Raw genomic sequence first — 18,301 nt, forward strand, 5'->3', positions numbered from 1 at the left:
AGCTAAACATTCTTACTCTACTTCAGAATACCAAAATCCTTTTCCAAAAAAAAGCATGCTAGATACCCATCATAACAGCTATAAATGATACACAAAGTAATTAACTAGCCAGGGTTTATGAAGGGAAAACATACAACCAATAACAGCAATGGCTAGTCAGTAATTCGACAACCTAATATTGGTGTTTCACCATTCACCACGACATTGTCAAATTTTCAATGGCAAAACTGTCTCACCAGAGACCAAAAACAGCCAACTAATAATTCAGTTTGATAATCTTATATCAAAAACCCAACTTTGTTCCAAACAGTCTAACCATTACAAAACATAAATACTCAGTCCTGTCATGGCAGTTCATAGCCACTTATGCAGCAGTAAAGAAACAGTGACTGGAAAGTTTAGAAACATCATAATTCAACAAACTGCCTAGCAGTCAATTAAGTATTGTTCTAATACGTTAATTGTGAAGTACACAGAATCAATATGAACAAAAAAAAAATTATCAAAAAAATTCATGAAAAGTGATTCTAGCCACTCAAGACACATGTAGATGATGAACTTGCAAGTATTTACATATCAATTAACTATATTAACAAAAAATCTCTATGTTGAGCCAAAACAGTTTGGTTTGTGCGACATTAAAAACTTATTCAGAGACTTTACAAAAGGCTCCAAGATATTATCTCTCACCTAATTAAATGCAACCATTTATTTTCCACTAAACAATAAAGGGGTATATATTGATAATAAATGCATTTATACCAGTAAAACAATTTCATAAATGAAAACTGGTTCAAATACACCAATGTAAAAAACAGTGCACACTAACAAATCCCTGGCTGCCCTTCCCTAAATATATCTTTGGCTATAGCAGCAGTTCTTTCCCCAAATGAATCTCCAAATCCCCTAAAAATTCAACTAAAAAAGAGCATGTGTTGATCTCTTTATTATTAGAGAATCATAAAAACATAAAATTTAGCTTAAATTGATTCTTTTTGTATGGTTTCACATCTTTATTAATATGGAAAATACTATCAGACAGTCATAACATAGGTGCAAATGATTCTCATTTGATATGCCTTTTGCAGCTTAAATAAGGCATCTGCAAAATCTTTACATGTTTTCTTATGTATTACCGTAATAATCAGGCATGTTAAGTGCCATTTCAAATTTGTGTGTATCTTACGCAACCAAAATATTTTGCAAGTAGAGGAAACCATGCTAAAACTTATTAATTACATAAACAAAATCCAAATGCACACTTACAACGAGATACATGAACTGCCTGTTAAGTGATAGGGAGATCTGGCCTTGGGAAGTCTGTGCCTAACTGTAGTGACAAGAGCTACACCTATTCTATTTCACTTGTAAAAGTAAAAACTTAACGTTACTGTATAATAATGAAAAAAGAATTGGACATTATATTGTAAAAAAAAATAGCACCCTCACTATTCATTCCATTAAAATGAAATATCTTCACATGAAATTTACAAAATAAGTTATTTTACATGTGAGTTTCCTTTCTTAGGCACTAAACATTATATAAAAGTCCTGTTCTGGCTACATCTCAATATGAATATCTTGAGGTTAGCTCATTCTACAATTACCTTTTACTCTAGTGTTTAAAGATGACATTATCAAGATGTAGTACTTGTGCAAAATGCCAAATCCACACAACTACAATGGTACCAACTGAAGTTCAGGATTTCCAACCACTCTGGGTTTTAGTGTGTTAAAAAGCACAAAATGCAAAGAGTACTGTGATTTTCTTAGTACTATGCAGTATTTACAATTCCAGAACCTGTCTTTTAAGTCCTGAATACTGGGAAAACTCTACAGCTGTACTTGACAAAATATAATGCCATACAGAGCCATATATCTAAGCAAATCATCTTCAATTCACAAATTACTGGTCAACTTAAAAGGATAATTTGTTTTTCATAGTATAAAAAAAGCCTTTCCAAGCCAAATACATTCTGAAGTGACAACTTGTCGCTAACATCCAAATCTCCAATATGTATGGTCATAACACAAATTCTAATTTGCAATTACAATTTGTCTGTAAAAAGTGATATGATTAGATTATTTGCTCCCATACATGGGTTGCAGAGCTAGCTTAAATGCATGAATGTGTAAAACGTACATGGTCCCAAGGTTTGTTCCTCATGGCTTAATGGACCACTGGCCTAAATTTTAAATTCTTAGATGGGGAAAATAATTACAAAGCAAACCTGGTTTTACCAGTCATCAGTTATGGAACAAGAGAAATGAAATCCAAAATGTAACTATCAAAGGGAATGTCACATATAACAAGGAACTTGAGTCATTTCCACAAATTACATAAAACATGGAGCCCCATATATAACTGCATCAAACCCCTAATGAAATGATGTTGATTTCAACTTAACTAAGGAGAAATAATGTTAAGGAAAAAAAATTATGAGCAAATTATATTCTAACACAAACATTTGAGCACTAGCTGTTTATCTCTAGTGGCTAAAGTTGTCTTTAGAAGTCACTAAAATCTCTATGTAACACCACTCAAACCAAGCATAAAGAACATGAAGGCCAAACAGCACTCATGTAGCATCAGCAGCATCGGCACTTGTCACAAAGTACAGTTACTTGGGTTGGTGTCCTTCAGCAGGTACTGAATGTTCTCTTATTTCTAGGGCCCAAGTTGGTTGTGTCTAATAATACAGCCAGGGTTACAGGCAAACAGCTATCTTAAAGTATTGCAGTGGAGTGTTCTTGCAAGTACAAAAGTCTTCGATGTGACCTTAAAAATATTTGAATAGTTTCATTGACAGTTATAGTGCCACAGCAATGTCATAACTGCAGCATACTTTACTTCTCTTGCTTGTAACACTAACAACTCTGTGGTAGATTCTTCAGATCTTCTCCATAGTAAGAAATTACATTAATCAGTTTTAGCACAATGTAGCCTTTACTTTACAAACTACATTGCAGATAATTTTTCAAGCCATGTAAAATGTCTCGGCACATATTTTTGCACTATTGTTCAGAGAGAAGTAAACCAAATAAACACACTTCATCACTTTTCTTTAATTTTCATAGAACTAATTAACTTTCACTCGCATCACAGAAACACAATGGCTCTCATCCATGCATTCGCCAACAATCTTTATTGTTAGTCACATAATGACTACTTCCTTAATTTTCAAAATCCTTGTTGTCAATGAATTCCACAAGTGCTTTATAACAGAAATCATACTGTGCCTGTAATTAATAAAATTACTGAATTAGTATGAATGAAAAGCTAAACTATCATATATTGCTCTGCATGCATGCTGAAACCTTTCTCTTGTGACAGCACTGCATCCCTGTCTGACCCTACAACTTTCTTACACTAATCACCCATACAGAAACCTTGCATCCATAAATCTCATTGAACCTCTCTGCATCTATGATTGCAGGGAACTGGGCATCCCTATCTTATGCTGCACTTTGGGTTCAGTAGGTTTAGCAAAAGGATTCTACACAAAAATTGCATGCTTATCATGTATCTGATACACCCAACATAACATAAATGAAGGTGGAGTTAATGCTAATAAAAAGACAGACCTCTTTATATGTTTGAAAAACCACTAAATTCATCTAAACATGTTTCAATCTTCCAACTCAGATTTCCCTGTTACATGTCACACCCCATATGTCCCACAATTTTAGACAGATACCATGAAACTGTGCTGTATACCACACAAACACACATTAATATATGCTTTTCTCATACACAAACACACAAGAGTGATACAGAGAGGTGCTCCCTGGACTTGTAAAGCTTACTCAAGATTTTGGAGGGCCATCATTCCAGCAGGCCTATTATGTAGAAATAAGGGGAAGGGCAGCGGAGTGTGAAGGGGTCCATGAATTATATGAATACTAGATACTGAGTCTGACTGTCCAATATCTAAGGTTTTCAGTAACAGTGGAAATGGGAAGACTTTTGACTTTGAATAGAATGTCCAGAGTGTTGTCACTCTCAGCAAAGTAAAAAAGTAAAATGCTTAGAATATGAATGATAGTCATTCAACAAATATTGTGAAGAGCTGACATGGGAGCCATGAGTAAATGTATAAAAAATTGATGTGAAGAAGTGTTCCTGTGAGTACATTTCTAGATCGTACAGCCTGATGGAAACACTGAAAATTTTATTCAAAACTATTCTTGGACATAATCTATTTGTGTGCTAACTAAATATTTCACTGTACTTCTTACTACTATGGGGGAGTAGTCTGAGACCTGTAGACTGCCTGAACATTGAAACTAAGAGGACAAGAAAAGCAAGTAGGGTAACTGGTCTAACTCAGTCCAGCCAGCAAACCATTAGTTGTTCATTTCACCCTTCTTTTCAATATGATAGCCAGATATGGATTTGAATATGGAAGAATATCAACACCAGGGGGGAGGGGGTTGGTATTTCATGTGTGACGGGGTGGCAATGGGAATGAATAAGGGCAGACAGTATGTATTATGTACATGTGTATATCTGTATATGTCTGTGTGTGTATATACATGTATACATTGAGATGTATAGGTATGTATATTTGCATATGTGGATGTGTAGGTATATACATGTGTATGTGGGTGGGTTAGGCCATTCTTTCGTCTGTTTCCTTGCGCTACCTTGCTAATGCGGGAGACAGCGACAAAGCAAAATAAATAAATAAATCAACGCCAGGTAGCTGTAACAAGACTGACAAAAATGAGGCAAGAGGAAGGAATAAAACATATATCACCAGAGACCTGAAGTTTGGATTAGTTGGTTGTATTAACAAAAAACCAGGATCAGAGATTAATGCAAACAGAGAGAGAAAAATTGACATTCAAAGTCATGAGCACAGGATGGAATCAGTTGAGGGATTTCATAAAGCATGTAATCAAGGGAATGACAGGCATCCAGTTCAATATAGTGATTAATGACATAATCATTTCAAAGTGCAATCATTTAATCACAATTCTTGAAGACTCCCAAGAGAATAACTAAACTCCAGTTTCATATTCACCATGTAAAATAGTCTAATACTGAGGTTTTTAGCAAACCTACTGCCCTCCGGAAAACACCAAAAATTCCAGGTAAATTATCTTTAAGCCCCCAAATTTTCTTTAAAAACAGCAATATTACATAAATGCTTCCATACTTGAAATAATCATGGAAAATATCTCAAAATACTTTCCCTAACCAATAGATACCCAGTAAATGTGAAGTGGATGACGACTAAATCTTTTTAAAATGTAATAACCTAATTACATACCTTAATGACTCCTAAATAACACATTAAACCCTAATTCATATTTAGAATAAAAAATAGACTTTATGCTGAAGTTTTCAAGCAAATTCATTACCCTTCAAAAAATATCAAAAACTGCAAGAAAAATTTTTTTAATTGTAATCTAATATTATGATATGCTTTTGTGCTTGAAATAGCATGAAAAACAGTCCTTATATTGAAGTTTTGAAGCAAATCTATTACACTCTGAAAAACTAAAAAAAAATGGCAGGTAATAGTTTAGGGTATTGTTTAGCAAAAGAAAAAACTTTTTCCTTGAAAATAGTAATACAACATAATGAAACACTTCTATACTTGGAATAATCATGAAAAATATTTCATAATAGCTCCCCAAGCCAACAGATAGCCAATAAATGCAAAATTAATAATGACACAATCTTTTTAAAGAGTAATACTTTAATTACAGGCCTTAATGACTCCCAAACAGCATTTCAATCCCAGAATTTGTTCAGCATAAAAAAAGTGTATTTCTAGGCCAAAAATATCTTTCTTTGAAAATTGTGATCTAACATAATAAAATGCTTCTGTATTTGAAATAATCAGGGAAAATATACCATAATGCTTCCTCTTGCCAACAGATACCCAATGAGTACAAAGCTAATAAAGATACAATCATTTCAAAATATAATAATCTAATTACAGGCATCAATGTTTCCTAAACAAGATTTTCTACCCCAGCATGAAAAACAGTCCTTAAGCTACAATCTACAAGCTAATCTATTACTGTTCAAAACTACCAAAAAATCCATTCTTTTAAAATAGTGTTTAACATAATAAAAACATCTATTCTGTACTTGAAAAATCATGGAAACTATTCCATAATTTTTCCTTTGTCAACATATACTTAATACCTGTGATGCAAATAATGAAACAATCATTTTAAAATCTACTATCTAATTACAAGACTTAATAATCTCTAAACAATATTTCAACCCCATAATTGGATTTAAAATGAATAGTCCCTATACTGAGGATTTTAGACAAATCTATTACCTTCTGAAAAATGCCAAACATTGCAAGTAATAGTTCAGTGTACTGTTTAGCCTAAAAAACTTATTTCAATATTGTAAATTAACATAATGAAGAATTATATATGAAATAATCATGGAAAATATAACATAATGCTTCCCCTAGCTGGAAGATGCTCAATAAATGTGAAGCAAATAATGAAACCATCTTTAAAATGTGTAATCATTCTATTACAGGCCTTAATGACTCAAAAACAATATTACAATCCCAGATTAGTATTCAGTATGGAAAATAGTCCTAAAACTGAGGATTTCAAGCAAATCTATTACCCGAAAAATAAAAAAACTGCCGGTAATAGTTCACGGTATGCTTTAACCCAAAAAACCTTTCTTTTAAAACATTAGTATGACAAAATGAAACATTTCTATATTTGAAATAATCATGTAAAATATTTCATGATGCTTCCCCTAGCCAACAGATACCTAATAAATACAAAGCGAATAATAAAATCTTTTTTTTTTATTATTATTCTTTTTATTATACTTTGTCACTGTCTCCTGCGTTAGCAAGGTAGCGCAAGGAAACAGACGAAAGAATGGCCCAATCCACCCACATACACATGTATATACATACACGTCCACACACACAAATATACATACCTATACATCTCAACGTATACATACATATACACACACACACAGACATATACATATATACACATCTACTTAATTCATACCTGCTGCCTTTATTCATTCCCATCGCCATCCCGCCATACATGAAATGACACCCCTCTCCCCCCATATGCACGCAAGGTAGTGCTAGGGAAAGACAACAAAGGTCACATTCGTTCAGACTCAGTCTCTAGCTGTCATGTATAATGCACCGAAACCACAGCTCCCTTTCCACATCCAGGCCCCACACAACTTTCCATGGTTTACCCCAGACGCTTCACATGCCCTGGTTCAATCCATTGACAGCACATCGACCCCAATATACCACATCGTTCCAATTCACTCTATTCCTTGCACACCTTTCACATTCCTACATGTTCAGGCCCCGATCACTCAAAATCTTTTTCACTCCATCTTTCCACCTCCAATTTGGTCTCCCACTTCTCCTCGTTCCCTCCAACTCTGACAGATATATCCTCTTGGTCAATCTTTCCTCACTCATTCTCTCCATGTGACCAAACCATTTCAAAACACCCTCCTCTGCTCTCTCAACCACACTCTTTTTATCACCACACATCTCTCTTACCCTTTCATTACTTACTCGATCAACCCACCTCACACCACATATTGTCCTCAAACATCTCATTTCCAGCACATCTACCCTCCTCCACACAATTCTATCTATAGCCCATGCCTCGCAACCATATAACATTGTTGGAACCACTATTCCTTCAAACATACCCATTTTTGCTTTCCAAGATAACGTTCTCGACTTCCACACATTCTTCAACGCTCCCAGAAATTTTGCCCCCTCCCCCACCCTATGATTCACTTCCGCTTCCATGGTTCCATCTGCTGCAAAATCCACTCCCAGATATCTAAAACACTTCACTTCCTCCAGCTTTTCTCCATTCAAACTTACCTCCCAATTGACTTGTCCCTCAACCCTACTCTACCTAATAACCTTGCTCTTATTCACATTTACTCTCAGCTTTCTTCTTTCACACTTTACCAAACTCAGTTACCAGCTTCTGCAGTTTCTCACCCAAATCAGCCACCAGCACTGTATCATCAGCGAACAAAACTGATTCACTTCCCAAGCTCTCTCATCCACAACAGATTGCATACTTGCCCCTCTTTCCAAAACTCTTGCACTCAACTCCCTAACAATCCCATCCATAAACAAATTAAACAACCATGGAGACATCACGCACCCCTGCCGCAAACCAACATTCACTGAGACCCAATCACTTTCCTCTCTTCCTACATGTACACATGCATTACATCCTCGATAAAAACTTTTTAATAAAATAAAAATCTTTTTATTTACCCTTATACTGAGGTTCTCAAGCAAGTCTATTATCCTCTGAAAACTAAAAAACTGCAAGTAATAATTCAGGTATTTTCTAGTCCAAAAAACTTTTTCTTTTAAAACTGTAATCTAACGTAATCACAAACAACATTTTTACCCCAGATTTGTATTCAACATGAAAAATAGCACTTATACTGAGGTTTTCAAGAAAATATATTATCCTCTGAAAAATACTAAAATATGCTAAAAATTCTAAAGGATATTGTTTTGCCCAAAAACTTTTTCTTTGAAATTTGTTGTCTAACATAATAAAATGCTTGCATACTTGAAATAATCATGGAAAGTATATCAAAATGCTGCCCCTCCTCAACATGTACCAATGATTATAGAGAGAATAATAACATAATCTTTTCAGAGTGTGATTATCTAATTACTGGCCTTATGATACCTACAGGAATATTTTAACCCCACACCTATATTTATCAAGAAGCATAGTCCTTATACATATGTTCACAAGCAAATCTATCAAGATTAAAATAAATGCTAAAAATTGCAGGTTATTTTTTAGCCAACAATACTTTTTAGTTAAAATTAGTAATATAATGAAACACTTTTATATTTGAAAAATCACAGAAAATATCTCAGAATGCTTCCTCTTGCTGACAGATACCTAAAAATTTGAAGCAAATAATGACACAATCTTATCAAAAGGTAAATATTTCATCACAGACCTAAATGACTCTCAAACATATCACCCCAGATTCATATTAAGCATGAAAAATAGTCCTTGTACTGAGGTTTTCAAGCAAGTTACATCCAAAAATACCAAAAATTGCAAGTAATCAACAGTTCGGGATATTTTTTAGCCTGAAACCCATTTTCTTGTAAAACTGTAATATAACACAATGAAACAACCTGAGGGGTATTCTACAAGTACTACCCACCCAGGTATTGGGAGAGTTATTGACAGTTGTATAGAGATAGCATTTCCATAGTTGTCAAGTTGCACTCCTTTGATCCAGGTAGCTGTCTTTTCTTTTTGCCTCAACCACACATGGACAATTGGCATTCCGTCTACAAACATACAATATCTCCTTGTCATTCATAATACGACAACACTCAAATAGCTCATTCTTCGTAACACTAGCTTTTCCTGCGGTGCGCAATGTACACTGGCCCTGCCTTTTGACAGAGGACAGGAGCAATATATAGAATTAGTAGGTACTAACATTTAGCCAGGAGCACCTATTTATCTATCTATACTCTGACGCCCATTCCCTTTGGGGATTCCTATTAAGGGATGGCCACAGCAAAATACTCTCCACTTATGCCCGTCCTCACATGCCTCCATCATTTATACCATTCCACACACTCTTACTCTTTCTCTCCCTCCAGTATTCCTCCACCCTATTTACCTATGTCACACCAACCCCTTTAACTGTACTATCATACACTCTCCTTGTAAACTCCATGTCTTGCATTCTCTCCACATGCCCAAACCACCTCAAAGTATTATATTTCACCCATTCTACCATTCCAAAATTCACTACCTTTACATTCCTTGCCATACCACATTTCTCATACACCGTTTTAATTCTTTCTTCATTACATCTATCTACACAACATGCTCTTCTCAAATAGTTCATATAGTTACACCACATACTCTTCTCAAATAGCTCAATTCCACAGTCTGAATTCATGATCTCTGCACCTCATTTAACATTCATGTTTTGGCTGCATAGGTCAGGGTTGGTAAGACTATTCTGTCCCTTAATCCTCTCTTCACTTCCATACTTACACCTCTACCCTTCATTATTCTATTAAGGGACCCAGTGACTCTTTCTACCCTGTACTGCTCTCTCCCTTATCTCTCTTTCCATACTACCAAACTTACCCAAAACAGCACTCAGAAACTTAAAATCCCTCACTTCTTTCAGTCATTCTCCCTCCATATCCACAGCATAATTCAATACACTTTCTTCTTTCACTCTATGTGGTTTTACAAAATCTATACTTTCCCTCCGTCTCCTTTCAAACACCATTACTTTACTTATACTCGCATTAACCTTCAATCTCTACACTTACATACATCATAAAACACACAATTTCTGCAACTCCTCTTCACTCTCCACAAAGAATACAGTATCATCCACAAACAAGCTTGCCACTAGCCACCATATTTCACTGCCACAATCCACACCCATTTTCCCTAGTTTTGCTTTTATCTCTCGTCACTCCATTCATATTTATATCAAAAAGCCACAGAGACATCACACAGCCCTGTCTCACACCTAAATGTATCCCAAAACTTTCGCTCAGCTCTCCATCCACTCTTACATACACATTTGCTACTCTATAGGAGGCTTTTACACAATCCAACAGTTGTAATCCTGCACCATATATCCTTAATACATCCCACAAAGTATTCCACTCAACTCTGTCACACGCTTTCTCCAGATCTACAAAAGCTGCATGCAACTTCTCTATCTTTTCCTAAATAGTTTTCCACAGTCACCTTTACAATAAAAATCTCATCCACACATCCTCTACCTTTCCCAAAACCCCCTTGCTCTTCACTTATTCTGCATTGAGTCACTCATCACTCTCTCAATAATATTCTTGCATACACTTTTCCTGGTATACTTAACAAACTTATTTCCCCATAAATGATACATACATCCACAGCAACTTTCCCTTTGAATAATCTATCTATTTCATTTATTTTGCTTTGTCGCTGTCTCCTGCGTTAGCGAGGTAGCGCAAAGAAACAGACGAAAGAAATGGCCCAACCCACCCACATACACATGCATATACATACACGTCCACACACGCAAATAAAGGAATAAAAGAACAATAATTGTTTTCATCCAATCCTCATGCACAACCTTCTGTTTCAATGCAAAATTACATATAAAATGCATCCACTCTATGATACTTTCTCCTCCATATTTCAGCATTTCAGCCATAATCCTATCCACTCCAGGTGTCTTTCTTATCTTCAACCTCATTAATGCCCCTCTTACCTCCCTTTTTGCTACAGGCCTCCCCTTCTCCCATATTCATCAATACTCTTTCCATCTTCCTTTCACTTCCTCCTTTTGATTCAGCCATTCCCCTTCCTTGCTTCTCACATCAACATTTCCATCCTTACATCCACCTCTTTCCTTTTTCAACTCCTTCCAGTATAGTTTCTTGTTATCCACAAACTTTTCCCTTAACTTTCTTCCAAAACCTTCATCTACTCTTTCTCTGCTTTTCTCTATCAGCTTGTTAACATTCCACTTACATATTCTGTATTCTTCACCTCCTCCTTTGCTGAACTTCCACTGGTACATCCCTATTGAGCAATCTACCATATGCCTTTTTCTTTTCTTCCCCAGCATTTCTAATCTCTTCTGTCTACCATGCACTGCCCTTTATATTCCTGTATCACACTACCTTGTATCCAACTATTGATTCTACAACCTTTACCAGTATTTCTCTAAACATTCTAAACACCTTATTCACACATGACTGCATTCCATCTAAGCTTTCAGTTACATTCCCTTTATATTCTTTATATTTTACCAGATTCATCTCCGTAGCCAACACTTTTACCTCTCCATTCTTCCTCACACCATACCTCCACCTCTCCCTGATCCTTATACTCATAAGAACGGCAAAATGGTCAGTCTCCAGTAATCCTCTCATGACTCTAGCATCCAATACAGCCTATCTCAAGCTTTCATCCACTGCCACATAGTCAATCAAAGCCTTTTGCTCTTCTCTTCCATCATTCCTCATCCATGTATATCTGTGGATCATCTTGTGCTAAAAAAAAGGTGTTTGCAAGGAGTAAACCCCTCTGAGCACAAATATAAACAAGATAGTTTCCATTCTCATTTTTTGCAGGCACTCCCCATTAACCATCTCACCAATATCATCACATCTCACTTTCACATTCATATGACCCAATACAACCATGTTTCTCTCACTCTCAAAACTGTTTATACAGTCATTCAAATTTCTCCACAAAAGCTTCATTTTATCCTTACCTCATACAGTCTTCATATTCACAAGCACATATACACATACCCAGGCATATTTCACAATCCCAATCTTTCCTTTCACCCAAACTATTCTTGATCCATTCTATCCATGCTCTGTAACACCCTCCCACACTCTTGGTGACAGCAGATTTGCACATACTTCTTTACTTCTCCCTCGATAAGTTTCACTCATTTACCTCTTCCCTGATAATTTTCACTCATTCTTGTTTATATCATACCCCCTTCCATGCGACATTTCCATTTTCTCTCCCCACACACCCTGCCTAAGGATATGGGTTTCCCCAGTCCCTAGCACATCCATGCTACAGCTTTAAAATTTCTCCACAATTTCCCTTCTTTTACTCTCCCCAGTCATCCAATTCACATTTAGTGCCATCATCCTCAATCTCTTATTTCTTTTAACCCTTAGCATAACTGGTATACCACAATGCAGTGTTTCCAGGGGCAGCAAGTCTCCAAAATTTTCAAAAACTATAAGTAACAGTACACCTCATGTGTTTGTCCAAATCTAAAAGTAATACCCATTAGTTCCACCCATGCACAAATGAGTTCACCACAATCAGGCGGGGAGAGACTTGGGTACCCCAGTAAAACTAGAGCATCCCTTTGAGGTGCTGAGACTCAATACTTTTCCCAATTTCAAGCTTCTTTACTTCCACAGTAGCAGCAGCACTTACCTTATTAGTTATAATATTGCCATTGCACATCTAGTACAAACATAGGTAGAAGCAGTGGGAAGAAACATTAGATAGGACCATTAGGTAGTAGTAGTCAGTAGGAACATTACATGAGTTTACACGAGAAAGACAGGTAATAAAAGGCCTGATTGACCCATGACCGGGTTGTCTGAAAAAAGAAAAAAAAGGAGTTTAACTTGACAAGAAAATGTAATTCCACTCATAAGTTTTTAAAGCCATCACTAACTGCTGCACATTAGCCTTCTACTGTCCTGGTTACCACTGTTGTTTATATAGTTTACCTCTGGCTTTTTCTCAGAGTATGCCTGAATTCATAAAATATTTGTCTAAATGGCTTTTGAAGGTATATAGATTATTAGCGTTCACTATATCTGACAGTAACTTATTCCAGCACTCAACACACCTATGGGAAAAGAAGCTTTTTCCCATGTCCGCACTACATCTTTTAGCTTTGAGTTTTATTCCATTTGTCTTGGAACTGTATTTGCTTGTATTTTGAATAGATAATCATGATTTACATTATCGAACTTGTTCAGAATTTTGAACACTTGGATCAAGTTGCCATGAAGTCTATGTTATTCAAGGGAGAAGAGATCCAATTGTGTTAGCCTACCTTCATATGCCAGATTGCTAGTGACAATTCCAAAGTTCTTTTCTTCATCTAATTTAGTCAAGAGTTTCTGAATAGTTTGTAGTCGTAACACATATTCTTTTCTCCAAAGTATATAACTTTAAACTTGTCTACATTAAATTTCATTTGCCATCTAAATGACCACTGTGCTTTAAGTAAGTTAAGATCTCTTTGAATCATTTCACAGTCCTGCCTGTTTACAGCTCTACCTTCTAGTTTAGTATCAACAGCAAATTTGGAGATCTTAGATAAGACCGAGTTCTAAGTCATTACTGTATATTATGAAAAGAATGGGGCCTAGGAACAACCCCTGTGGCACACCACTCATTATGTTTAGCCAATCTGAGGCTTCGCCGCTTAATACTACACACTGCTTTCTTCTGGCAAGCCAGTCTCTGATCTATGTACAGAGTTCTTCACTGATTCCGTGTGCTTTGAGTTTCTACAAAAGTCTCTTGTGAGATACTTTATTGAAAGCCTTTTGGAAATCTAAATATACTACATCAGACGGAACTTTTTTGTCCTAATTCTGATAAATAACATTAAAATATTCCAGCAAATTCATCAGGCAGGACCTTCTATTACAGAAACTGTGTTGGTTGTCTGATGTAATTTTGTGCGGAATCTGTGTTAATTTGTATGATATAATTTTGTGATTTAGAAACATGACAATTCTAATGTATTCGTTTATCTAAAACACACATAAGGCTAACTGGGCAGTAGTTCAAGGAACATGTTTTTTTGCTTTTTTATATGTAGGAGTAACATTTGCTAGTTTCCAGTCTGTTGGCACCTGACCATCCAACAGAGATTTGTTGAATATTTTTGATATGGGGCATATTAGCTGTCTCCTGACCTTTAAAAATCCTGAAGCTAAGTTATCTAGGCCATTGGATTTATTAGGATTTAGTTGGTCAAAGTATTAAAGCACTTCAGAGCTCTGGAAACATTTTCATTAGTTACAGTATTCGAGATGTTTTTTCAATTGTGAATACGGAGTTACGGGAATAATTTAGTATGGTAGCCATTTCCTTGTCATCAGTAGTTTGTATGTCATCTTTGTTTTGTAATGGTCCAACTCCTTCTTTTACAGTCTTCCTTTGTCTTAGACATTCAAAGAATTCCTTAGGATTATTCTTAACTTTCATGGAAATTCTTTTTTCTTCCTTGCATTCACTCTGTCTTATGACCTTACAATCTTTGTATTCTGATTCATTCCTGAAGATTTTCATCAGTTCCCACTGATTTGAATTTCTTTAATGTTTTCTTCTTTTAGCAAATTAGTCCTATTCTACTATCTATTTATTTTGCTTTGTCGCTGTCTCCCGCATTAGCAAGGTAGTGCAAGGAAACAGACGAAAGAATGGCCCAACCTGCCCACATACACATGTATATACATACACGTCCACACATGCAAATATACATACCTATACATCTCAATGTACACATATATATACACACACAGACATATACATATATACACATGTACATAATTCATAGTCTGCCTTTATTTGTTCCCATCGCCACCTCGCCACACATGGAACAACAACTCCCTCCCCCTCATGTGTGCGAGGTAGCACTAGGAAAAGAGAACAAAGGCCCCATTCGTTCACACTCAGTCTCTAGCTGTCATGTAATAATGCACCGAAACCACAGCTCCCTTTCCACATCCAGGTCCCACACAACTTTCCATGGTTTACCCCAGACGCTTCACATGCCCTGATTCAATCCATTGACAGCACGTCGACCCCGGTATACCACATCGTTCCAATTCACTCTATTCCTTGCACGCCTTTCACCCTCCTGCATGTTCAGGCCCCAATCACTCAAAATCTTTTTCACTCCATCTTTCCACCTCCAATTTGGTCTCCCTCTTCTCCTCGTTCCCTCCACCTCTGACACATATATCCTCTTGGTCAATCTTTCCTCACTTATTCTCTCCATGTGGCCAAACCATTTCAAAACACCCTCTTCTGCTCTCTCAACCACACTCTTTTTATTTCCACACATCTCTCTCACCCTTACATTACTTACTCGATCAAACCACCTCACACCACATATTGTCCTCAAACATCTCATTTCCAGCACATCCACCCTCCTGCGCACAACTCTATCCATAGCCCACGCCTCGCAACCATACAACATTGTTGGAACCACTATTCCTTCAAACATACCCATTTTTGCTTTCTGAGATAATGTTCTCGACTTCCACACATTCTTCAAGGCTCCCTGAATTTTCGCCCCCTCCCCCACCCTATAATTCACTTCCGCTTCCATGGTTCCATCCGCTGCCAGATCCACTCCCAGATATCTAAAACACTTTACTTCCTCCAGTTTTTCTCCATTCAAACTTACCTCCCAATTGACTTGACCCTCAACCCTACTGTACCTAATAACCTTGCTCTTATTCACATTTACTCTTAACTTTCTTCTTTCATACACTTTACCAAACTCAGTCACCAGCTTCTGCAGTTTCTTACATGAATCAGCCACCAGTGCTGTATCATCAGCGAACAACAACTGACTCACTTCCCAAGCTCTCTCATCCACAACAGACTGCATACTTGCCCCTCTTTCCAAAACCCTTGCATTCACCTCCCTAACAACCCCATCCATAAACAAATTAAACAACCATGGAGACATCACACACCCCTGCCGTAAACCTACATTCACTGAGAACCAATCACTTTCCTCTCTTCCTACACGTACACATGCCTTACATCCTCGATAAAAACTTTTCACTGCTTCTAACAACTTGCCTCCCACACCATATATTCTTAACACCTTCCACAGAGCATCTCTATCCACTCTATCATATGCCTTCTCCAGATCCATAAATGCTACATACAAATCCATTTGTTTTTCTAAGTATTTCTCACATACATTCTTCAAAGCAAACACCTGATCCACATATCCTCTACCACTTCTGAAACCACACTGCTCTTCCCCAATCTGATGTTCTGTACATGCCTTCACCCTCTCAATCAATACCCTCCCATATAATTTAACAGGAATACTCAACAAACTTATACCTCTGTACTACTATCTATCAATGAAATATTGCTAGTTCTCCATTTCCTGTCCTGTGAACATCAAGAAGTTCTGTCCAACTGGTACCATGAATTTCATGTCCAATGTTTTCAAAATCTGCTCATCTGTAATCTGAGGCCAAGAGTTTGTTGTCATTTATTTCATAATCTAAATTCATATCTAATCAAATCAAACTGTGATCACTGTTTGACAAACTCTCGCCTACTTTGCAAGAGTTGATTAAATCTGTGTCACTGGTGAGGACAAGATCAAGAATTTTTTACCTCTAGTTGTTTTTTAATTAACTGTTCTAGAAAAGCATCTTTAATCTCGTTCCCTCTCAGTCACCTGTTAACAGGTTCCGGTTTATGTTTGGACTGTTGAAGTCTCCTACTATTATAACCACTTTACTGTTTACTATAGTTCTGATTTCATTGTATCGCATCTTACCGTCATCTTTTTGCTTGAGAGGTCTATAAACAATGCTGACAAAAAGCTCACTTTTGGATTTTTGTCAGTAATGTTTATATCAGTAGTAGCCTCAGCAAACACTGTGCTAGAGCTACCCACCGCCAGTGGCCTGTTATGGGTGAGGCACTAAAAGCTATGATGCAACACTGGAGTTTACTAGTTAACGAGGCTATTGCCATGGCCATTCCCTTGAAGGAGTTCCAATTGGGAACAGGCATCAGAGATACAGATAGGTTGACAGAAACATTTCTATAATTTAATACTTGAACTAATCATGAAAAATATCCCACAATGCTTCCCCAAGCCAACAGCTACCCAATAAATAAGGAACAAATAATAACGAGAGAATCTTTCATTATTCAGTCATATCTCATGATGCTTCCTCTAACAAACAGATACCCAATATATATGAAGCTAATAACAAAATCTTTCTAAAATGTAATCATTTCATTACAAGCCTCTATGACCCCAAACCAGAACTTCAACTACAGATTCATAATAAATTCATAAAACAAGTCCTTACACTGAGGTTTTCAAGCAAACATTTTACCCTCTGAAAAGCCCCAAAAATTACATGTAATAAATAAGTTCAAGGTGATTTTTAGCCCAAAAAACTGTCTTTTAAAATTGTTATCTAACACAATGAAATGCTTGAATACTTGAAATAATCATGGAAAGTACATGAAAATGCTTCCCCTAGCCAACAGATACCAAACAAATAGGTAGCAAATAATGAAACAATCTTTCCAAAGTGAAATAATTCAATTACTGGCCTTAATGATACCTAAAAGAATATTTCAACCCCAGATTCATGTTTATTGTAATGTAAAGTGAAAAATGGCTTTAACATGATTATTATCTGGAAAAAACAATAACTCTGGACAGACAGAATAGCTTTCAAGAATAAGGTTATGGAAATATTTAGCAAGCTGTTCATCTCCTACATAAGGCCAAAATTAGAATATGGTCCTTAAGTTTGGCTACTAAAACTAAAGAAATACAAAGAGCTAAAAGAGAAGTTCCAGGGGAGGCCATCAAAGATGGTACCAGAATTTAGAGAGCTAAGTTATGTAAGTAGCAGTAGTAGCAGCAACTGGTATACAACCAACAATGAGATATTTTACCAATACTACTTGCCTGGGTATCAGGAGGGTTAGT

General features: G+C 36.4%; 1 protein-coding gene across 2 annotated transcripts in view; it reads right to left on the minus strand.

Annotated features, from left to right (window-relative positions):
• Window positions 1-699: 699 nt before the first annotated feature.
• The window catches only part of Ptp69D (Protein tyrosine phosphatase 69D), a 669,136-nt gene continuing 651,534 nt past the window's right edge, over window positions 700-18,301 (minus strand). For both annotated transcript variants that reach the window (XM_071664992.1, XM_071664991.1), the window contains exon 26: window positions 700-3,240. In XM_071664992.1, the coding sequence (XP_071521093.1) occupies window positions 3,175-3,240 (66 nt within the window). In that variant the 3' untranslated portion in view covers window positions 700-3,174. The remainder of the gene's footprint in view (window positions 3,241-18,301) is intronic.

Source organism: Panulirus ornatus, chromosome 9 (assembly GCF_036320965.1).
Source record: "Panulirus ornatus isolate Po-2019 chromosome 9, ASM3632096v1, whole genome shotgun sequence".
NCBI lineage: Eukaryota > Metazoa > Arthropoda > Malacostraca > Decapoda > Palinuridae > Panulirus > Panulirus ornatus.